This window comes from Phyllostomus discolor, chromosome 5 (genome assembly GCF_004126475.2).
Source record: "Phyllostomus discolor isolate MPI-MPIP mPhyDis1 chromosome 5, mPhyDis1.pri.v3, whole genome shotgun sequence".
Taxonomy (NCBI): Eukaryota; Metazoa; Chordata; class Mammalia; order Chiroptera; family Phyllostomidae; genus Phyllostomus; species Phyllostomus discolor.
In genome coordinates this window covers 162831122-162854785 of record NC_040907.2, presented here as the reverse complement: position 1 = coordinate 162854785, position 23664 = coordinate 162831122, and the positions used below count along the sequence as shown (strand labels likewise).

Sequence of the window (23664 nt, the reverse complement as noted above, 5' to 3'; positions counted from 1 at the left end):
TCATCCATTATTGACTTATAATTTCATCGCTAACCCTAAAAAATCACTGGGGCTTGCAAAAAAAAAGGCGGGGGAATTTTTGGGGACCATTATCTTTTTGTGAACTTCAAACAGACTGCATCAATCCGTCTCCTCGCCTGCAAACTTTAGGATCTAATTCTTCCTGACTGGTACTTTCTCTGGACCCCCTGTGGGCCTCCGGTGATCATTTCCACTGCTTTTCTCGAGACCTGTGATATTTCTGCTGGGTTTTGGCCCCAGAGATCCAACAAGCAATCAAATGATGCAGAGAGCTGAACAACAATTTGCCATCGTCGCCACGCCCCACCCACGCAAGTGGGCATTGGAAAGTGAAAGTCTCTCAGAGGTGAGGCACTTGACAGCGTAAGACAGGGCTAAGGTAGGCTCCTGAGTACAGTTTGCCGAAAGGGGAGCTGTTTGTTTTTAAAGTGCGCTAATCAGAAAACCTGGAGTTTCATCTGTTTCCTGCAGGAAAAGCCCTAGGAAGTCAAAAGGGAAATAAACTGCAGAAGTATTGAGTGCGATAAAGAGGTGACCGCGCTTATTTCAGTTCTCACCCCCTGCTCACTCTCTGCCCCTCCCCCCACTCGGGGGCGTGTTTTCTGGCTTTTGTGGGCAACTTGGGTCCATTCTGGAAATTGAAGGGAAAGAGCTAATGCTTAGTGAATGTTCTGTGCGTCGCCTCGTTTAATCAGTCGTGACCCTCCCCAAGTCTGGGAGAGATGATCACCTGGTTTGCAGTAGAGGAAACCGGCACTCAGAGAAATCCCGCCGCCGCCCAACCATCCGCAGCTGGGATGTGGCGAAAGGAGGAGCCGATCCGCCTCCCAACCCACCCTCGTGCCTCCGGCCACACCCAGCACGGAACTTGAGAAGGCACGCTGTCTCTCCCTCTCTCATTTTTTATCCTCACCCAAGGATATGTTCATTTTTTTTTTTTTTGAGAGAGAGAGAGAGGAAGAAAGAGAGAGAAACATCGATGTGTGAGAGCAACATCAACACCAGTTAGCTGCCCTCCATGTCAGCATGAGCCCTGGTCAGGAGTTGAACCCACAGCCTTCTGGTGTATGGGAGGTCACCACAACCAGCTGACCCCCCCGCCAGGGCAGGAAGCTCTCTCTGTGTGGAATGTCCCACTCACATGACCACAGAGACCCAGCTGACACTCTCGGACCGCAGTGGCTCACAGCAGGAGCCGGCATCTCCACAGCTCATCTGCTCCCAAATGTCTTGAGCTCCCCATGCGGGACCCTCTGATGTCCCTTCCCTCCGCTGCTCACCACGACCTCCGGCAGGCCCTGCTCACCTCTACACCCAGGACAGTCGCGGTCGTGGGATGAGGGGAGAAAGAATATGCCGCCCACAGACCTTCTCTCCAAATCTAATGCTCCTACGTCAGCCCGTCGCCAGGATCCTTGGCAGCCAGTGGGGTTCTCCCCCAGGGCCAAGGCACAAGGATTCTTCCCACCCTAGGGTTGCCCCAAGTGGCTGGCAAACTGGGCGTGTGCAGAGAGAGTTTGCAGCTTTCGTTGGCTTCTCAAAGGGGTCTGTGAGACCCCTGCCAGATAGAGACCCAGGGCCTTAGCAGAGTTTCTGACCCCCGCCCCTTCCTTTGGGAGGTGTCCTTGGGGACTCTCTTCCAAGAGGGCCCAAGTCGGTTGCATGGCTTCATGGAACTGGCCGCTTGGCAGGAACAGGCCTGCCTCAGCTCCGGCCGTCAGACATACTCAACCTGACCCCACGGGCCTTCCTGGCTAAATTTCTCCTCGCTCCTGGCCCGCTGGTTTGGCCTTCCTCATAACCTCGGGGTCTCTCAACTCCAGGCATTCGAAGAGAACACTTACCCCAAAGTCTGTCTTTCCCGCCAGAACCACAAGCAGCAGAACGTGGAGATCAGACATTCGGGCAACCATCTCTGCAGCTTAAGGACCCTTCTTTTGCCCTAAACACAATTTCGTGTAATGCCTTTATGGGGGAGGGGGGAATGTCAGTCTGCAAGGATTCAGGAGCGAATGAAGAGGATGCAAATTATTAACCAGGCATCAAATACTGTTTAATGTTTAATGTTTTGCGAGCCAACTATCTTGATTAAACAAATGGTAGCTTTGGGGCTGGGCTGAGTCATGGGGTGGTTTCTTTTCTGGGAGAAAGCCTCCAAAGACAGTAGCACGCAGAAAGAGCCCCTGGCCCCTGGGTGCAGCTGGGGGTGGGGGGCGCTGCCCGGTGTTCGATGCAGAAGGCCCAGTGGTTAATGAGCATCCCAGCCGCAGGATGAAGGCCCCCAGTCAGGTGAGGCCTCCGTCACAGGCCTCTGACACTGCTGATTTGCACAGAATGCTAAGAGTGTTCTGATTCATCGAATCTCGGGCGGGATTCAGGCAGGGGCGAGCTCCCAATAACATCACGCTTTATATGCAAGAAAGCGAAATTAAAAGATGCAAAACTGCTATTGACAAACATTGATTCTGGGCCCTTTGAAGCATGGCCTGAGGTTGCTTGTTGGCTTCAAAAGTTTCCTTTTAAATTTCATTACATAAGGTTTTTACTTTTTAATTACTTTTTTTTCCTTTTCATTGGAGTCTTTCCTTTGATCAAGATGGGAGAAGGAACCCACGATGCTCATGTTCGGGGCCAATTGTTTCCCGTGTTCCTCATTTAGCTAGGACGGTTGTAGGCAGGGCTCTGCAGAGCAACAGTTGCTGATTAAGCGTGGGCTCTGGGGGACACAATGGATATCTCTAATACACACGGTCTTCAGCTCCTGTAAACACCTGACTGCCCACAGCAATCTATGCAAAGGCTCCAGAAATCCTCCCACCTGAGTCCTAAACCCAGGTTCTCAAACCCTGCCGCCGGCCGAGGCAGGGGCTCACCAGGGCCTCCTGCTCACCCGTCTGCAGTCCCTGCTCGGCACACACACTCGGATGCTCAGTGGCTGCTTCCGCCTTTGGAAGCCAGCTGGCTAGCCATGGAGGGCCCCACGAGAACCCAGCCAGAAGAAGGCCAGGGTCAATGTGCCCGCCGCCACCAGATGGCCCTTGAAGGACAAACCAAGTCCTGACACGTTACCTCCTAAACGACCCTCCATTTGTCTTCTTTTCCCCACTTAGTTTGTCTCCACCCTGTTTTAGGCCGTCATCAACTTGCCTTCGGTCAACATCCACCCCGCCCTTACGGCACATGCACATGCCGGTCCCCTTTTCTGGAAAGTTCTTCTCTAGCCACATTCTATCCTTGCTGTAACTCCAATTCTGTTCCTAACTCTACCCCTCATCCCTCTTCAGGAATTTCACTAAGTGAACTCAGGTAGTTAACCTGTCTTTCAAATCTCAGCCTAAACATCACTTCCTCAGAAGGCTCGTGTGAGTTTCTCCTTCGTAGCACTTGCCAAAGTCGTAACTGCATATTTGTGTTACTATTTCATGAATATCCATTCCCCTGCTACCCCAACTAGCCAGACGGTCTGTTTTGTTCACCATTGAATTCCTGACACAGAAGCCTCGTACCAGTCTGGCCCATGGTCGGTGCTCAATACAAATGTCTTTTTTTTTTTAAGATACATCTTATTTTTTATTAAGATTTTTATTTATTTATTTATTTTTAGAGAGAGGGGAAGGGAGGGAGAGAGGGAGAAAAATATCCATGTGTGGTTACCTCTTGTGCGCCCCCTACTGGGGGCCTGGCCTGAAACCCAGGCATGTGCCCTGACTGGGAATCGAACTCGCAATCCTTTGGTTCGCAGGCCGGCACTCAATCCATGGAGCCACACCATGTCTCGATACACATGTCTTAAGTGAATAACCACTTTATGAAAGTGAGAGTCGGACACCTAAGATGGCATAGCCCACTCAACGTGAAAAGAAAAACTGGATGTGAAAAATGAAAGTGAAATTTTCAAACACCCTCAGTTTATTTACGAACACAACATTCATTTACACTGAACATTCACTGATCACCTGCTGTGAGCCAGGCACTGCCGAGGTCGGATTGGAGGAGACAGACGTGAACTTGCTCTTAAGGGCCACCCATTCTGGTGGAGGGGGAGACAGATGAAAAAAGTAAACAAGTTCATTGTAGTCCGTGAGAACTATGAAAGCGAATGAACGGAGGCACTGGGACAGAGCTGCCTGTCGGTGGGAGGTTTCCGCCGACTAAAAGGTGGCAACGGACGCGATGATGATGACGAAGCAGGCCATTGGAGCCGCGCCGGCCCTGTGGGTGGTTGTCTGCTCGCAGAGCAGGGGCCCACGAGGCCACGTGCACGAGGAGTTCGCTGCTTTTCACACTCAAGCCTGGAGCCTTCGTAGCGTGCGCACTGTCGGTCAAAAGGAGACGTGGAGAAACGGAAAGTTCAGGCAAGTCCAGCCGCTGAGTCATTTGCGGGACCGACGCGTCTCTGTTCGCCTCCACGGCCCTGAGTGAACGCGTGAACTTCGGACTTGCAGGAGAGATCCCCAGAAAACGTGCCACGAGCTTTTCTTCCTGTTTGGGAACTGACGGGGAACTGACCAGGAACTGACCGGGGTACCCCGGCTGGCTGTTCCTCTGTGGACCCCAGTTGATTTCCCCGAGGTGTTATCTTCCCTTGATTACAAGCCAAAAGGGAGCAGTTCTGCTCTTTGTGTGATCACCACGGGCATCCCACATAACCTCTCTTCTTTCCCTAAAGGTATTGTGTTACCGCTGCAAGGTGAATCGAATCCATTTCCGCAGGTCCCCTGAAAGGAGAGAATTCTCTAACAGATACGTAACCTTTTCACTTGAGGAGGACAAAGGGGCTCGTTTATAGTGCAAGATGTCTCTATCTGGGCAGCTAGACCAAACCCACCTAAGATCTCTGATATTTAAATTCGAACCCAGCGCCTTTGGCCCTCACCCCGGTGGGGGTTCAGCTAGTGTCCGGTCGGTCCGCTCTCTCCGCTCCCGCTGGCATTTTCTCTTGCCCTTGGGGCTCTGGTCATCCAGCGGCTGGGTCTTCCTCCCTAAGGACAGGCTTCCCCACCGCGCCCCAGCCCCACGTTCTGGGTCAGGGGTGTTTTTAGACAGCCACCCCCTGGGGCCCCGGCCCACCTGTTGCGTGTTCACGTGCGTTGCGTGGAGCCGGAGCGGCCTCCTTCCTGCTCGGCCCGCAGCGCGGGAGGTGGCAGGGAAGAGCACCCCAAAGCAGCAGCTTGGTCCGAAAGGACCGGAGTGAGCCCCAGCTCGGCCGCAGCCCCGCTGCGTGACTTTGGGCCTCGGTTTCCTCGCATGCATGATAGGAATAACCGTGTTCCCACTTCACGGTGGTACCGAGGGGTGCACACGAGCGCATGAAGGTAAGGGGCTGGGCGCGGCAACTGGCGGAGAGCGTGCTTTGCAAACACCCAGGCCTTGATACCAGTCAAGTCTCTTCACGGGGCGGTGCTCACGGAGCCCCCTGACACTCAGAGGTCTGTGCTCAGTGAGTCCAATCTCCGACCCGGGGAAGGAGCCACTGCCTTCTCGGCCGGGAGCCCTTATCTCATTTCTTCTTTCATGAACAGGGGTCAGCAAACTTTTTCTGAGGGAGCCAGATAATACAAATTTTAGGTGTTTTTTTTTCCTGGTTATCCAATTTCTGTTGTGACCACTCAATCCCGCTGTTGTAACACAAAAGCAGCTGCAGGGAATGCTTGTGCAGATGGGCGGTGGTGGCACGCACCGCACCACGGGCACGTAGGTGCATCGTAACGTAGGGGCTGCGTCCCAGGGAAGCTGGGTTTACAAAGAGGCGGTCAGACGTTGTGCCCCGCTGCTCTAGGAGAAAGCACGCAGATGCGTCCAAAGCGCTGCTGCGTGACTTGAGGAGTCCCTGGAACCCCATGGGGACACATCGGACACCATGGGAGGGGACCCTGGACGTATGTGACCATTGCCGCCCTCAGAGGGTTTACCCAGAAAGATTGGCTCCCATCAGCCACGGTGGGCTGGGTCCGTGTGCTGGAATCATCCTGTCTTTGGATGTGGGCTCTCCCCGTGGCTCTGAGTTTGGGCCGGGCAACGCTGGGGAAGGGTTAATTTGCAGCGAGCCACTCAGCCGAGAGCCTTCAGCAGCCAACGCCTGGCAGCTGAGAGAGAGAGGGCCTCATTTGTGCAGAGGGGATTGGGTGGCACCCCGCAGCCTCCACTACAACTGTCAACTGCACATTTGCTTTACATCCCCTGGTTCAAAGATCCAATTCAGGAAACCTGAATGGCTCAGCCGGGTTTTAAATGAGGATCCCCAGCCTACCCTTGGCCTGATCAGAGCTGGCTGAAGTGACAGACAGGGCCAGGTGGATCCAGGTCCGTGGGGCCAGGGACAGATGTTGAGTGGGGGTAAGCGATATCAAGGAGAAAACCGGAATGCCATGCGGAAACCGGAAACCCTGCGTGCACAGTTAGCAGCTGAGCTGCAAATGGACCGCCAAGTTCCCTGTTGGGCAAAGGGAAAAGGAACCCTTGGTCTTTTGGCGGGCTTTTCATTACAGTCGAGTCAGATTTATAGGGGAAATGTTGTGGTTGCCATTTGAATCTGTGGTCCATTCCAGGCCAGTTTTGATTTTCTAAAAAGCCCTTATGATCTGAGGAGCCCAGGTTGGAGCTGGGTCAACAGGATAGGGAACCCCACTGATGCATGGCCATCCTGAATTCCACGCGACCCCTCCACGTGGCCAGAGCAAGGGGGCCCACCTGTCAGGCTGAGCCCGAAGTCCGGGTAAACCCACGATGCAGATCCTCTTCCTTTTTCTCAGAGGCTCAGGAAGTGCCAGCGGGAGGAAGAGAGGAATGGATGCCCTCTGTCAATCCTCCCCATCTTAGAAAATGGCACCAGCATGCACACGGCTTCAGGCTGGACATCTGGAAGCCACCGCTGGGCCCTCCCTTCCCTCTCCCTCACTGAACCCAAGTCATCAGCATGTTCCCACCTCCAGAATGCGTCTCAGATCCTTCCAGCACTTTCCACCTCCACTGCCCCCGCCAAGAGGCTGCAGTCCAAGCCTGCACCATCTCCTGCCGGGTCCCCTGCCATAGCCCGCTCACTGCTCTGCCTGCTTTCACTCCTGCCTCCTGTGGAATCTGTTCTACACCGCCCAGGAGCACTGACCGAACACAAACCCAGTCGGATGATGTCGAGAGTTACCTAAAACTCTTTCATTATTGTCCTTTTGCACCTAGAATAAAACCCCATATTCTTATCAATACTGTGCTTGATCTGGCCTCCACTTGCTTCTTCAGCCTCCCCATGGGCCGTCTCAGGCATGTAGCATTTTAAATAAGGCCAGGGACCGTGTCCATTGTGCTTAGGGCCCAGGGCCTGCTATGGAATGTCAGTAAGTATTGGTTGGATGGTCAGTTGGATGGATGGATAGATGGATGTAGGGACAGTGAGCAACCATGTTTGACCAGACAACGAAAGTCTCCTGGCAAGGGCTCACAGCTAAGCCACGAACTCCACATTCAGACATGCCTGCCTCTTGCCAAAATGAATCCTGGATTTGGTCTTGGTGGTTCTGGCCCTTGGGATCTATGGGCTTTGGAAAGATACAAGAACCCCAGTGCGGTACCACCACGTAACCTCCAAATGCAGCCCAGCCCAGTGTCCATTCAACACGTCAGCATCTTCACACAACAACCGGTCTGCCCATTTGTACTCCTTTCCTTCCTTTCGTCTTTCAGGGGGGCTTCAGTCTCCCCTCTCGCGTTTTAAATTTCCTCTGTCTGGTGGTTGTCTATGGTGGAGAGTGTATTTTCCCTCCGGTCTCCCCCGTCCCATCAATCAGCTCTGCAGAAACGCAAGGCCATCCCCTCGAATCTTCAGCCTCACAAAGAACTCTCACCTGGGCTGTGTGATGTTTCCTGTTCTAAGGGCATCTTTGATTTATTAAACACTTTTCGAATAAAATCCTGCATATGTTTTGCATGTTGGCAAGTTCCCCCTCCCCGCCCCTCCCCTGCATGTAATAGAAAACTTGAAAGAGAGGAAGGTGCTTGAGATTCGGGTGTCCCTTTCTGTCTGGGCTTGTCAGCTTCTGGAATGGAGTGCGCTGTGATGTTTTCAAAAGCCTCTTCTCTCTGGGGAAGGCAGACCTCTGAGCGCCTCTCAGAAATGTCCTTCTAGACGCTGCCTGACATCAGTATCTTTCTCAGCACATTTGCTTGCCGTCTCTGCTGCAGTGTGGTGGCAAGAGCCTGGGCTGGCATCAGACAGAGCTGGTAGCAAAGCCATTTGACTTGCTGTGTGACCTTAGGCAAGTTGCTCAACTTCTCTGAGCCTGTCTTAAATAAGTTGTATGGATTAAATGAGAAGATAGATGTGGAAGTGCCTGGCATACCATATGCACTAGGTTTGTGTTATCTTTTCGCTTTTTCTACTCCAGTTCTTGGTTTGTTTTGAATTTACTATGGAAAATACGCCTTCCTCTACATTGGCATGATAATCAGTGGGGCAGGTTTCTCTGAAAGGAGTGAGACAAGGCTGGAAACAGAATACACACAGAGCCGTGTAGTTTCCCTCCCTGAATCGTGCATTCTTTCACTCCTGTGAGGAGAATTCATTGTGTGGGGGGGTACTATGGCACCCCAAGATGCACAAGAGATTTCTGTCTCTGCCAAGAGAAGATCAAGTAGGCAAATCGACAGTCTATGAAAACAGGTCCTTGCTAAGGCCAACTCTGAGCCACGCAGGATGTGTGTGAACTGGAGGAAGGCATGTTGGAAGAATGACAGGTGCAAACTGGGTTTCATTCATGACTGACAAGTGACTCTCATGCTTAACCGCACTCTGCAACCTCAGGCCATTCAGTAAAACCAACGGTCCTAGTGGTGATTATGGCCTACTGCCTGCACGTACCGACTGTGTGCCCAGACTGGGCGTGGCTCTGTGGGTGGAGATGGGAGGACGGACCACACCCACGGCCTTGACATTCAAGGCTCTCACACCGCATCTGGGAAGCAGCCCTTAATTTCTCTATGACTCAGTTTCCTCCTTTGAGACGTGACAACAATATTGCTATGTACCTCATGGGGGTGTTACAACAATTAAATGGTTTAGAACGTGTGAAGTTCAAAGTGCTTGGAACCGTGCTGGCCCACAGTGAATGCTCTGAGAGCATTTGTAAAACACCTGTGTGCGCCTCCTCTCCCACCAGCTCTATTCTGCACCCCCATCCCCACGATCTGACACCACCACCCCCCCACCCACCACAAACACCTGCAGAGTGTCCATGACAGAGGCTGCAAACATTACTCTCTAAAGCAGCATGAGGGGACCCAGGTAATTAGCACAGTGTTAAAAAGTAAACTTTCGGGCGGGTGAGATGAGCAATGTTCAAGCTCGATGGTTGACCCAGCTGGCACCTTTGCCCTGGCAGAAACGAAATCTAAGATTCAGGTGAAGCTGCCGTCCAACACCTTCAGAGATAAACTCTAGGAACAGACTTGCTTTTGGTCTTCCTCACACTCCGGGTCCCACCAGACGGCCGGCTGACCCTGCCACGGAGCTCTGATTACACGGTGACCCTTCCCTGCAAGGGTGTCAGGATGCCTAAAAAGGCAGAGAGTGGGGACTTACAGGGACCAGCTTGTGGATGATTTGATGCCTCTTTGTACATGTGGCAGAACTCCTTTTCTTGTAATGTCGCCAGGGAGCGGGTTGAGAGGGGAAGCCTCGAGTTCCCACCCTCCTCTAATGAGCAGAGAGCCCTATTATTTCCCAGAGAGCCTGGCAGCTGTTGAAAGACAAACTGGCCGAGGTCCGTTCACAGCACGTGAAGTGTTCCGAACAGGTCCTGCCACGTAGCATAGATCTCAATGTTAAGCCATTGCTACCCGATGACATAATTAAAGACCGATCAAGCGTTGGATCAATCACGCAGAACAGACAACACGAGTCACAGAGTTTGAGACGAGGGAGTCGGGACAGTGTGGCCACACACTCAATGTTGAGACCAAGCTCAACGTGGTCTCTGGAGAACTGGGATTTAGCTCTAGCTCCTTCTCGACCAGCCCGGCGCCCCTGAGCAAATCAGCAACTACCCCGAGCCTCAGTTTCCTCAACTGTGAAACGTAGCTCGTTTTACCAACTTTGCCAGTGGGGGTGGAAGGCTGTGAGGCCTCATGGATGCAGTGCCCACCCAGAAGGAAGGGTTGGTTGCTTTCTTGCCCTTGCCGATCACCATTTCCTTGAACTGCTGACTATTGATTGGCCTGCGTCACTTGCCCCGCAGCTCGAAGCCATTTCTGCAATTGTTTGTGCAATCTGAGCTTATCAGTTGACCTGGGCACAGGTGCTTTTGTCTGAATAGCCCCTTCAGCAGAGCTCATTCACTCTCTAGCCTGCTGGGGTCTGTGGAATGGGCTCCGTCCAGCTCCCAGGTCTAGCTCTCCCCCACCCCATCCCCCCCCAGGCGGGAAGGGGTCTTTGCAAAGGGTGCACAGGAGTGTGTCAGTCTGTGTGCGCCCGCCTTTCGGGCCCGCCCTCTGAGCTGCGTCCTCACCGCCACAGTGTGGCTCAGGCCCTCTGCCTCCCAGCCTAGATCTTCACAGTGGCCTGCAGCCTCCCAGCTACGCGCTCACATCCAGACTTGTCTGTGCCAGGTGAGCCAGCTTCTAAAATGCCGGTGTGGTTGTGTCATTCATCCACTTAAAACTTGTCCTTGGTGCCTCGTGCCTGCAGGGCAAGATCCAGACTGATCATACGTAGGAGGCCCTGCTGAGTAGGCCCCTGAAGGCTTGTGCTTTCTCCTCTCCCCACCCGCTTTGTTCCCGACCACCTTCCCCAAGTCCCTGACACACACCCACCCCGCACCCCAGGCACAGGCTCCAGGGTGTTTTTCATTATTTACACTCAGTTTCCCCTGCCAGCAGAGCCTTCTCTCCCCACTGCTGGTTCTTGGAGAAACTCCAGTCTTCCTCTTTCCAATCTCGGCTCAAGGATCCTCCTAAGTGAAGCTTTGGATTCCACTCTCTACCCTGAGGATTCCCGTGGCCTCTTGAGCGTTTATGGCCTTAATCCCCTGCCATGTCACACCTGTGACACTTTGAGGGGTCGAGATTGTGATTCTCTCTCGTCTTTGTATCTCCAGCATGCAGTAGGGGCTCGATAATTGCTGAATGAAATGGATGTGTAAATGGCACCTTAGGGATGTGTGAGATAACAGGCACCTGGGGAGGGGAGAAGGAAGGGGAGAGAGAGATGAAGGCAGGCTTAGAAAGAAGCAGTGGCGCCCTCTAGAGGTGATAGGTCCCTAAATCTAGTTTGAGGCTATTCCCATCACGTCTTTGGCAGGAAGTAAACAGAAGTGGGCAGGAACAGCAAATAAATAAAGGGCGTGTTTGTCCATGGGCCTGGGGAATTGGTTCTTCCAGAAACAGGCCGCCCTTGCTCGTCAGTGTCACATTCTTGCCAGCTCTGGCTTCAGCCTGACCCCTCCCACCAGCTCCCAGGAGAAGGTTTTGAGTATGGGGGGCTGGTGGTTGGTCACCACACAGGAGGCAGTGGAGCTGGGGAGTTCGGGGGGTTTGGATCTCAGGGTCCCCACCTTTCTAGCTGGGACTGGGTTGGCTATTCAGCTAGTTGGGCCCATAAGGCCAAGGGAAGTAGACACTATGTGTGAAGTCTTCGCATGCAGTAGGCACTCAATAAATGCAGCTATTATTTTCCTGGGTTGCCGAAAAGCAAGAAATTCACCGACGGCAAATAAAGCACATATTGCAAGAGAAGACCATTCATGGAGTTTATATAACATCCTGATGGTTTTTGTATGAGACTGGCCACCTTCATCTGATTTCTCCACTAGGTCATTACCCGAGGAAATCACAATAAAACCATCGCACATCTGAAGTGGTTTCTAGGGGGGGAAAATCATGTGCTTTCTTAAAGCCAGGCTTACTTTGTGGCTGACTGAGGAGTCTGTGACCACAGGGAGGCCAGCAGCCCCCAGGGGTGTCTGGATCTCTGAGTCCCTTTCTAGTTGGACCTTCTTCAAGCCTTTCTCAGGAAGCCAGAGCTCCGACATGCGCTTCGCAGGGGCGTCATCGAGGCCTTTACGCTGGAGCTGGAGAGGGACACACTCACACGGGCAGGGATCAGATTGACCCCATTTGGGTCAACTAGTCAATTCCCCACTTTACACGCCAGGAGTGGAGTGCTGGGGCTGCTTCACACATCTCTTCCCTCCTCTTCACACACTGGCAGCTCGAAGTCCACTGCGTGGGAGTATCTGTATTGTAGAAACTGGCAAATGCTGTGGATCGGAGTTTCTCCCCCCCAGCTGTGACACACCCCACCAGCACCCACTGTACCCAGTGGAAATGAGGCACAGAGGGGTCGAGTGACTCTCTCAATGCCACACAGCAGTGGTTTAGAAGGAAATGGGGAAGCAGGGCTTTTTAGAAAACACAAGACTTGAATTAGGCTTCTGAGAGGAGGTGGTAGGTGGAATAGAAAGGTGGTCAGATAGATGGATAGATGATAGATAGATGATAGAAAGAAAGGACAATGGCCACCAAGGGTGTCAATGCCCTAGCCCCCACCCCCTGCCAGAAACTCTGTTGAGTTGCCTTATATGGCAAAAGGGACTTTGCAGACATAATTAAGGATTTGGACCTTGAGATGGAAAAAGATCGTCTTGAATTATCTGGGTGACCCAATTTCTTGTTTTGTTTTTTAAAGCTTTTATTTAATGTTTTTTTAAGAGAGAGAGAGAGGAGGGGAAGGAGAAAGACAGGGAGAGAAACATCGATGTGCTAGAGAAACATTGGCTGGTTGCCTCTCCCACGCCCCCAGCCAGGGACCTGGTCTGCAACCCAAGGCATGTGCCCTGACCAGGAATCAACCAGTGACCTTTCAGTTTGCAGGAGGACGCCCAACTCACTGAGCCACATCAGTCAGGGCAGGACCCAATTTCTTCAAGACATGACTCCTTAAAAGCAGATAATCTTTCCTTGCTGGAGACGGAGGGTAAGACAAAGGAAAAGGAGGTTCAAAGTGTCAGAGACACTAGACTTTGAAGATGGGTAAAGAGGGCCACGAGCCAAGAATGTGTGTGGCCTCTGGACACTGAGAAACGGTCCTTAGCTGACCGCCAGCAAAAAAGGGAGATCAGGAGGAGCGCAACCCTGTGGTCACCTTGACCTGAGCCCACTGGGACCCGCGTTCGATGTCTGTCTTACAGAACTATGAAAGAATAAGTTTGTGTTGCTTAAGCCACTGAGTACGCTAAACTGTTATGGCAGCAATGTAACACTAGCAGCGAGGCTAAGTGTTGGCCACTGGAGAGAATGGAGAGAGGGGGCACATGCAGGAGAGATGTCAGGAAAAAGCCTTGGGGGTAGGAGGGGAGACACATTTTCACGGAACTGAAAGTACAAGGGGGGGGGGAGACCCCAGAACCCAAGTTATTTATTAATAAATTGTGTATTTATTCTTATACGTTTAAACTTCAGTCACCTTCAAAGGACTCTCCATTTGATACAATACACCTATTGAGACTTTTCCCCACTGCTCAAAACAGTTTTTGAACTCATCGATTTTGATGCCTTTTAGTGCTTCTGCTGTTTTTTTTGTTTTACTTCTTCCATATCAGCAAAATGTTTCTCTTTGAAGACTTTTTTTTATCCAGAGAAACAGCAACAAAAAGAGTTGCTTGGTGTGAGATCAGGTGGATGGGGAGGGTGGGGCATGGGGGTCATGCCATTTTTAGTCAAAAACTGCTGATCACTCAGTGTGGTGTGGGTAGGTGCACTTGTAAATCACCCACCATGAAATGAGCAAATGCGTTGAAAGAGTCTTCAAAAAAATTCACTGAAGCCGAATGCAGCCTCTCACAACACCACCAGCTGGCACACTGATAAGGTGGGTTCCTAGAACACTAGCCTAGTGGGGGAAGCCTGTACTGTAAGGGACTCAGTCTCCAGAAGATAATTCTATTTTGGAGGGGTGGGGGCACTCCCCCTCGTAAGCTATTTGCATGGAGGCCTCGAGTGCCAGTGAACTGGGTAGTAACTTTGGGAGGACAGACGGGGCCCTGTGTGGCCCCAGGGGAGCTCGTGGCAAGAGTGAGGATGGAAGGAACATCAGTGACAGGCTTCCACGTAGATGCCAGTAGGAGCTGGGCTGATAATTTGCAATGAATGGAATGGGAAGGTGGAAGAACAGCCTGAGGACGGTGAAGAATGATAATTAACACTTTGCTTCAGGGTGGGGAGCAGCAGGGGTGGTGGAGACCTCGGTGAACTGGGGACTGCCCCAGCCAGGGTCAGCATCCTTGCGTGGGCCTCGTGGCCAGAGAGTCGTCAGATACCCTGAATTCTTTTGATCTCTAAACTTGGCTAACTATTTCACTGATTTGTAACCTGTGTGGGTCACCGTGGTCTGTCTCACATGAAACGCATCCGGGGCCACCTTTCGACCTTTGCCTTCTGCTCCCAGCTTTCTCTCCTGGGTTTTTCCCCATGCTGACTCCCCCCTTGGACCGTGCCAGCCCTGGGGGTGATTACACAACTCAGCAGTGGGGGGTCTGGAGGGGAACAGAGTCTGGCCTTCCCGCTCACATAAGCCCAAGTGAGTCATCATAAAAATAAGACATGAGGTCATTCCTCCTCTTCCCATCCTCCTATTTTTTCCCCCACTCCAAAAGGAAAACAAAAAGAACCAGTTTTGCTGGTCTGCTTGACTGCTTACTGAATACCCGCTGCCTCCATCTTAGCCCTGGTCCTAGCGTGAGGTGGGGCAGGTGATGGTCAGGTGATGATGGGTGGCTATAGCCTGCTCTCCTTGCTGCCCCCGCCCCCCACCCCCTACCTCCCATCTTGCCCAGGACTTGCCCAGACTTACCTGGAGCCTTGGGGCAGTGGAGGGGAAGGAAGGCCAATTACTTAGATTTCTTGTCGGAAACTACTTTACACAGCATTTACGTGAACGGAATTCAATATTTTTCTCCCCCCAAAGCTACTATTATTTATTTATTTATTTATTTATTGGGGGAGTAATTGATTTTAGTTTTCCTATTCTGCCTGATGGAGCGTTGCTGAGAAAGCGATTTTAAGTGGCTGACGGCATACGTGTGAAAAATGAGAGCAGGAGAGTAGGTTGCCAGGGGACGTTTCTTGAAGGAGCGGGTCCCTGCCATCAACTGAAAGCGTGCGGGACCCTTCGGCCCTCCACAGTGAGAGGGCACCTGGTCTTGACCCAAGGTCTCGCGTGAGCTAACAGAGGGGCGGGGTGGTGGGTGCGTCTGCCACGCACGCTCCGGGCGGGACTGGCTGCGCTGTGGTCCTGGGCCCACCGCCTACGCCTGCTGCGCGATCTTGGGTGAATCGGTCCTCTCTGAGCCTCAGTTTCCTCGCCTTACAGGTATTTGGGGACGATTAAATAAGGTAGATTGTGTGAAGTGCTTTGCTGTTATTCCTCGATGTGTTGTATCTGTGAACATGCCACCTAGACCACACGCACCCAGAATGTGCAAATACGCCCACGGTGTGCTCTGCATGGGGAGGTCTGTTCTCCGATCCGTTCCTGGTCCTCCCCTGCTTGATTTTGTGCGGAGGGAACTCCGTTTACCAGGCTCTCCGGCCCTCTGGCTTCTCAGCAGGTTTGGCCACTAGGGGGCGCTCCTGAAAGATTGGCCGAAGCAGGAAGAGGGAAGCTAGGTTGGCTATCCTTCCCGTTTCTTTGCTTCCAGTGGCATTCTGGAACTTCTGTGCCTTCTCTGTGATCCGGACACCCAGACTCTGGTGGAATTTCGCTAGTTACAATGACAGGAAACCTCTTTGTGTGCAAAGCACTTTTCGTGTATTTTAACCTTATTTCATGCTCTCAGGAACCCTATGTAGAGGACACTGTATTAGCCCCATTGTGCCCAGGAGAAAACCGAGTCCCAGAGGAGTTAAACGGCCTGCTCTCCACGCCGTCTAGTTAGTCCCTGGTGTAGTCGCAATGTGAACTGAAACAGTCTGACTCAGGGCCCGTGCTCACCAAGGCATGTGCCTTACGGAGCCCAGGCTGGCCCGAGCCTCGCTTTCGTTAGCAGACCCTAACGCTAACCCGCAGGCACCACGACTCCATGAGCTGACACCAGCCTGCGCTGGGCCTTCACAAGTGACAATCCCCCCGGCCCCCCTACAGCTCCAAGAAGGGAAGAGCTGCCTCCAGAGACAGTTCAGGTTTCCACAGACACCACTAGCTGGGCCCGGGAAAGTTCCGTGGCTTTGATGGGAGATAAGACCCCATCCAGGCAGTTCCGGGAGATGGTTTCGCTCTGAACAGATAACTCAATATAAAGGAGAGGAGCAAGTGGAGGAGTGGAGGGAGGGACATGGAAGGGAGAGGGGCGGGGGAGAGAGTCCCGATTTCACAGAACCCAGCCCCAACCAGGCACTCTCTGATGACCAGGGGAAAGGCTTTGAAAAGTGGAGGGGCAGTGCCTCAAACCCGGTTCCCTGAAAGTGGGGGTGGATCCTTGCAGAAATCACATGGGGACCCCTGCTGTGGAGCCAGGGAGCCCGAGGAAAGAGTTCAGGTGATAAAAAAAAATGTTAATAGAGGACTGAAATGCATCTGGCTGTAATTCCAGTCTTCCGATTTCCCGTCTGAAATCCCGGGGGGAAGAACGCTACCTGACTGCGGCCCTCCCCCAGGCAGCCCGGACGGCGGCCACGGAGCTGGTGCACTTGTTGGTTTGTGCTGTGAGAAACCGTGTATCAAACGGTGCCGAACAGACATCTTGGTACAAAGGCCCTTTCTGTTAAGCACCTTCCTTTCTTGCAGGCCCCTGAACACAGGGATAGCTGTGTTGGTATCACAGTTGATATCTGGCTGGAGAGCAGATGGTCCCCTTTCCCCAAGGCAGCTGAGGTGTCCATGCCTCTAGTTAGGAGGAAGAGGAACTCCATTGATGCTTCTAGCCCACTCCCCAGAAAGGACATCTTAAGGCACAAAGACGGGGTCATTGTAGCTTCCCTGCTGAAATCCTTCTGTGCTCTCTTATTCCAGTGCTTAGAATAAAATCCACTCCTTACTCGGCCAGCAAGCCCCGCACAGTCTGGCCCCTGCCTTTGGCAGGCTCACCTTGGACCCGTCTTTCCTTTATCTGCTGGACTCTGGCTGAAAGGCCTCCTCGAGGTCCCTGAAACATGCCTGCTCCCCATCACTGCCTCAGGCCCTTTGCACCTACACTGTCCTCTTCTTGGCCCTCCCTTCAGGCTGTACTGTTTCAAATTGTCCCTTTGCATTTTCTGGTCTTAGCTTAAGTGCCTGGTGGCATTTCTTTTCAGAGAAGAGAAGGTCTCTTATTTTCTGTTCATCCTGTATGGCACTCCCACAACAGGTAGTGAATTTATTTATCAGGCATCCCTTTCAGTGGCCTCCTAAGTGCCCTCCCAGAGTTCAGCGGCTTGCCTGTCTCTGTTCACCTGCGTACTGAGCCTTTAAGCACAGGGCGGTTGCTCCGAGGATATTGTGGAATCCACAGCAGACAGAAGGAGGGCAGGAAGCAGAAAAGCAGAGATGGGGCTGCTGCGTGAGCAGAAGGAGAGCTGGCTGTTCCTGCGGGTGGGCTTCCTGGAGGGGGTGGCGATGCAGAATCGATAACTGGGAGCTGGCTGGCCAGAGGGAAGATTAAAAGGGGACCCACGCAGGCAAGAGGAGGCTTGTGCCGTGTGCTCCCGGGGCTCTCTGCATCGAGGTGCAGCCTTTCTCTTGGCATCTGACCCTCTACTTAGCTGATGTGGGTGGGCCTTGACCTCTTCTTCTGTCTGGGCCAGTTTCCAGGGCCGGGGGGCTCCTCGTGCATCTCACTCTCTCCTCGCTTTGCTTGTCTGTGGGCACAAGCGTGTGAGTGGCGATCCCACCCAGTCTACTGCATTTCCCAGCCGCCGGGGAAGCCTGTCCGTGAAGGCTCGATCAGAGAAATGATAAAGGACAAGAAAGCAAGACGTCACCGCATCTATGTACACACATGTACATGTATAAATAGAACATATATATTTTTAAAGATTTTATTTATTTATTTTTAGAGAGGAAAGGGAGGGAGATAGAGAGAGAGAAACATTATGGCCTGCAACCCAGGCATGTACCCTGGCTGGGAATCGAACCTGGCACACTTTGGTTCACAGCCCGCGCTCAATCCACTGAGCTACACCAGCCAGGGCTATATATTTTAAAACAATATAAATGTGTGTGCTATTTAGACAAACATGACCAGCAGAGGAACTAAGAACAGGGCATTAATTCTATTGGGAAGAGGGAAGGAGGAGAGGTGGGTGAGTGTTCTTGAGTGTGACAAACCCTCAACTACCCAAAGGTCATAGGTAAGGTCATCTGCTTGGAGGTCAAAGGTCATAAAGGACATAATCAATACAGCAAGAAGCGGTGGTGGAAGCATAGGATATGGCTACGTGGAAGCAATCGCCAGAAGAACTAAGAACAGATAATTTAAAAAATTAAACATAAATTCCCTCTGGGCTTGAGAAGGGAGGAGGTTTCTTGTTTTATTATAAGCCATTTAGTGCTGTTGTTTTTTAATCCTGTGTATCACTTTGATAAACTTTAAAATTGTTTTATTTTTAAAGGATGTATTCTAGTGGTTTTGCTAAATGTTTTAAAATTTGATGTTTTCTAAAATATTTATACATTTGATTTTTTTCCCAAAAGACAAAGACAGGTAAAATTGGAGCAGGAAAAAGGGAATAGGTTAGAGGGAATGTTCTGAATGCCACTTAAAAAAAACTTGAGACTTTGTGACTCTCCATCAGTGTGGCACTCCCCAGGTCCCCCAGGCTAGTCGCATGGACTTGCCTTTTCTGCAATGTTCTCGTGTCTCGCCCCGCAACCCATGCTCCTGTGAGCAGCTCGGATCCTGGACAGACATCCAGCCCAGTGTCCTGTCTCACCGCACGGTTGCGGGGGGAGAAAACTGGTCGCCGAGAACCCCTGAACCGAGTCAGTTGGCAGCACTTGAACATCACACCGTCCCTGAGCCCCGAGTCCGGCACACAGGGGTGCCCTTCCTTGGGCTCACACAGCCTAGAGTAGAGAGGATGGGGAGCCGCAGGTCTCGCTGTGGCCAGGTTCCATCTTTCTCTCTTCTGGCTACTACTTTCTGCCCCGTGTTTCTCCACTGTTAAAGAAAGGGGCCCAGGTCACTCATGCTGCCCTGAGAGCCCCTGTCCCTGCCAGCCCCTCTGCAGAACCCTCCCTGTGTGCTGGGTAGGTCAACCAGCCCTCCCCACAGACGTTGCATTCAGTCCTATCGGTGCATCTGTTACTTTAACACCTGTCCTCTTGGAAGCTCTCCACTCTCTGGGAGGACCCAGGCACTGAGGGACCTGGATCCTCCTGCACACCAAGGTCTGGAGACTGCAAGTCCGTCCTAAGGGAGGTGCTGGAAGGCATGCCTGGTTGTCACATCTGTGCCACATTTCAGTTCAGTCCCACAGTATTGTTTAAAGTGCGTTCCTCAGCGACAATGTAGTGTCATGTTATAAAGGCAGTAACACAGTCCTCCAGCTTGTACACCACGTCCTGCATGTCCCACACTGCTTTGTCATGACCTTTTACTATACTGATCTCTGTGCTGTTGTGGAGTCTCGGGTTTTGCAACAGAGCAAAATACAATAAACTCATCACATTTGAAAATAATCGCTCATCAAAAAACAAACAAACAAAAATGAAAACCAGACCTTCTAACCAGTTCTCTGCCCTGTTGGGGCCCACCTTCGGATCCCCTGTCCCAGTTGCCCCTCCAGCAACCTTCAGCCTTCAAGTGCAGACCTGGGGTCCTTTGGCACCAAAGCCTGGCCACGCTCTGAGGGTTGGAAGCCAGGCACGCCACAGGGAGGGGGCTGGCTCTGCAGGTGGGTGGTTAGTGTCCTCCTGGACCAGAAGCAAAGCCAGCCTGCCCTGCCCCTTGGTCTCTGCAGAACCCAACACGTGTGCTTTTCACGGTGTGAAAACAGGCCGGCCCGTGGTCCCCAGGCCGAGAGGGAAACACATGCCGGTGTGACGGGCCAGGCAGGCATCACCCAGGTGGCCCCTGCTGCCTTTCCTCCTCCCTCCCGTACGCCCCCGCCCATCCTAGGAAACTCTCACCCTCTATTCGCCCTCTGCGAGCTCCTCATCTGTCCTTTGGCTGCAGGGAAAGGACGAGGTCTGCGTTTCCACAAACAGCTCAATGAGGGCTTTGCGGAGGGCTTTCTCTTATCTCGGCTCTCCTTTCTCAGAGTGACGTGAGGGGCCGGTTTCAATTTGGGGATTAATCTAACCAAAGCACAGAATCTACCTCTCTGCATGGAGAATGCTCTCTGGTCTCTTGTTTATCTGTCCTTCCCCCGCCCCCTCCCTGTTTCGCCCTAATCTTCGCAGCTTAAAAAGGCTTAAAATGCTTCTTAGGCATGGAATCGTTCTTATAAGGCAACTATTGATGAGCTCAACAGAAATGACTTCGAAACTTCGTGAGCGAACTTTCCATCCGTGACTGCGCAACCAACCATCAAGCGAGAAGTCCTCCTGGCATCTTGTGTCATCAGATACTGTCCCGGGGGCAAAGGCTGCCCATCCAGGTGTTCTCAGGTGGAAGCGCCAACCTGCCTTAGATACAGGGAGGCAGAGTGGACCTGTCTCTGCCCCCTTCCCCTGGCCAGCTGATAAGTTGGTGACACTCTGCATGGTGGCCTCACACCATCCCAGACCAAGACCTGGGCACTCTGGTTATACCTGAGGGGAGGAGCTACAGGAGTCCCCTCTCGTTCTCGGGGGTGTGTTCCAGGACCCCAGTATGCCTGACACTGAGCATACACTGAACCCTATACTGTACACTACGTTTTTCCCCATACATACACACCCATGTGAAAGTTTAATTTATAAATTAGACACAGAGTTTAAGAACAACTAGTAGTTCAACTGAGCAATGAGAGCAAGGCACTGGAATGAAAGTTTGCGAATGTGGCATTATGGAGGGAATAGCGTGACTTGAACACAGCGCTGTGACATCATGACAGTCGCTCTGATGAGACCTGAGACAGCTGCTAGGTGATTTCCATGGGTGCATCTGCAGCGTCGGTGTGCTGGGTGAAGGGACACCCCCGTCCCGGGTGGGACAGAGCGGGACAGTGACAGCTGTCATCACACCACTCAGATCGACATGCACTTTGAAACTTATGAACCATTTATTTCTGGAATCTTCCATTTAATATTTTTGGACAGCGGCTGATCGAGAGTAACAAACAAGCTGCAGAAAGAGAAGCCGCGGGTAAGGAGAGATTTGCATCCCTTCTCCCGTCACCCAAAGGCCTCGTATTTCATCAGTTCCCGGAAATGGCCGAGTAGGATGGAAACATTGAAACTGCCCCTTGCAGTTTGAAAACCGCTTTCACTTGTGTTATTTCTTCTGCTGTTCACCACAGAGCAAGGAGCTGAGTGCAGCCACACGCCTCAGTGACCTTACGTCAATGGACAGACCACAGATACAGCGGCGGCCCCACAAGACCCCAGGCGAGCTGAGTGACTGCCATCGCATTGCTCAGAACACAACGCACTCCTCCTGTATGTGCACGCGCGCGGATGCGCGTGCGTGGTGACGCCGGCGTAAACAAGCCCGCGGCGCTGCCAGTCGGGTAAAAGTGCACGCGCTCGTGCACGTTGCGTAAGCCTCGAGCCTGTGTGATGCTGGTACATGTATTTGTCATACTGTGTCTTCCATTGTTCTTTTACAGTGCGCTCTTTCTATTCGCAAAACACTGGCTGTGAAACGGCGTGCCGTGTGACCCCGGCAGCAGCCACATTCATCTCGTGCTTGCTGCGTCCAGGGATTGCATCATTCCTCTTGAGCTTGATTTAATCTCGTCGTTTTGTACATTTAGTGTAGCGAAGTGGATTGTGCTTACAGAGTCCACAGTAGCGCACAGTAGTGTCCTGGGCCTTCACGTTCACGCACCACTCTCTCACTGTCTCTGCCAGGGCAACGTCCAATCCTGTGAGCTCCATTCAGGGCAATGCCCTATAGCTGCTGTTTGTCTTTTATGCCGTGTTTTGCTATGCCTTTTCTATGCTTATATACATACAACTTACCACGTGTTACAATCGCCTACAGTATGCAGCACAGGAACATGCCGTACAGGTGTATAGCTCGGGAGCAATGGGCTGTCCCACGTACCCCAGGTGTGCAGGAGGCCATGCCGTCCAGGTTTGTGTAAGTGCACTCTGCGATGTTCCGCAATGACACAATTGTGTAAGGTGCATTTCTCAGAATATATCCTCGGATTAAGCGGTCGCGACTGAGAATGATTCCCGTTTGCCATATGAAGAGACGGAGGCTCAGAGGAGGGAAATGACTTACCCAAGGGACCTCAGTGTCATGTTAGGGTTGGATTTAAGGTTCTGCCTCTGCAGCCCTCGTGTGGCCCATTCCCGGTCCAGCTCCTCCCACAGCAATGAAAAAAGCTGCAAGATGGACGATGGGGGGTGACCTTGGGCAAGGCTGACCCTCCGCAGTACAGCAAATCAAATCAATTGGCCACTTCATGGAGCTGGATGGGAAGTAAAGACCCCAGAAGTAACTGTCTCCCAGCTGAAATGAACATGTGAAATACAGTTTCCCTTAGTGAGTGGGAGAATTAGAGTCCAGGGACCTTATAGCCTCCTGCCTAGACTATGCTGAAGCCGGCCCTGCACGTGGGCCGGGGGGTGGGGAATTAAGGGCAAAGCCGATGATTGAGAGAGTGCAGAGGCCAGGAGTCTCCTGGTAATTCCATGGCTCCCCCTCACCCTGCATGTTTCGACAGGCTGAGCTGGAGGAGGAGAGATAATTTATGAAATGCTAACTCGCCCTCGCAGCCTCCGTCCATGCCGATGTCAGACGCAGACCCAAAGCACAAGTTTCGAGGTTAGAAACCTTTGCTGCCGACTTTAGCGTTTGGATCTCCTGCTCGCATCGTTGAGATAGCAGTAAATGCCTGATTGCCCGCCTTCAAGTGCTCGCGTATCCTCCTGCTGTGGAGGGAAGAAATTGGCATGGAGTGAAAAGAAGGAATTTAGTAATAAGAAGTGAGCCTGAGACGTGTGTATGGAAACCTGTGGATAGTTGTCCTGAGTTCTGGGAGGATCGTGGGCCCCTGCTTGGGGGGGCAGGGCGCTCCTTGTCTAAATTATCTGAGAAGCATGTGATACCTGCTCAGGCACCCCGGGAATACCCGGTGGCGTCCTCATAAAATAATAATGGGGCATATCCTCCTCCCCAGCATGTCCGCAGGGAAGACTTACCATTAGCCCAGACGGGGATTAAGCCTAATAAATTACGCGTCAGGATGCAGGGCGCGCAGAAGACGTCAGGGCTGCCTACGCACACTTGTGCACACACGGAAGGCCCCGAGCACAGAAAATCCATCATCCTCACGTTAGACACACAGCAGGCGCCAAGCAGAGGATGTGGCCTGGAGTGTGTCCCAGTGAAATGCTTCTCGGAGCAGAGAAGGGAATACCAACAGTAACTAACGCAGGGGAAGCTGGTCTCGGGGCCTCCGGCCCGGGGGACGTGGACACCGCATTCCTGCCCCACCATCCTCCTGAGAGTGTCCGCCATTCTTGGGTCTACACTTGGGTTTTTCAGCCTTGGCGCCACCGACAGTTTAGGTCAGATCCTACTCTGT

At 52.3% G+C, this 23664-nt stretch overlaps 1 protein-coding gene across 1 annotated transcript in view; it reads right to left on the bottom strand.

Moving 5' to 3' along the window:
- Positions 1 to 2029, bottom strand: part of HABP2 (hyaluronan binding protein 2) — a 33783-nt gene extending 31754 nt beyond the window's left edge. The window contains exon 1 of the mRNA XM_028513814.2: positions 1866 to 2029. Coding sequence (XP_028369615.2) covers positions 1866 to 1934 — 69 coding nt within the window. The 5' untranslated portion in view covers positions 1935 to 2029. The remainder of the gene's footprint in view (positions 1 to 1865) is intronic.
- Positions 2030 to 23664: the final 21635 nt, after the last annotated feature.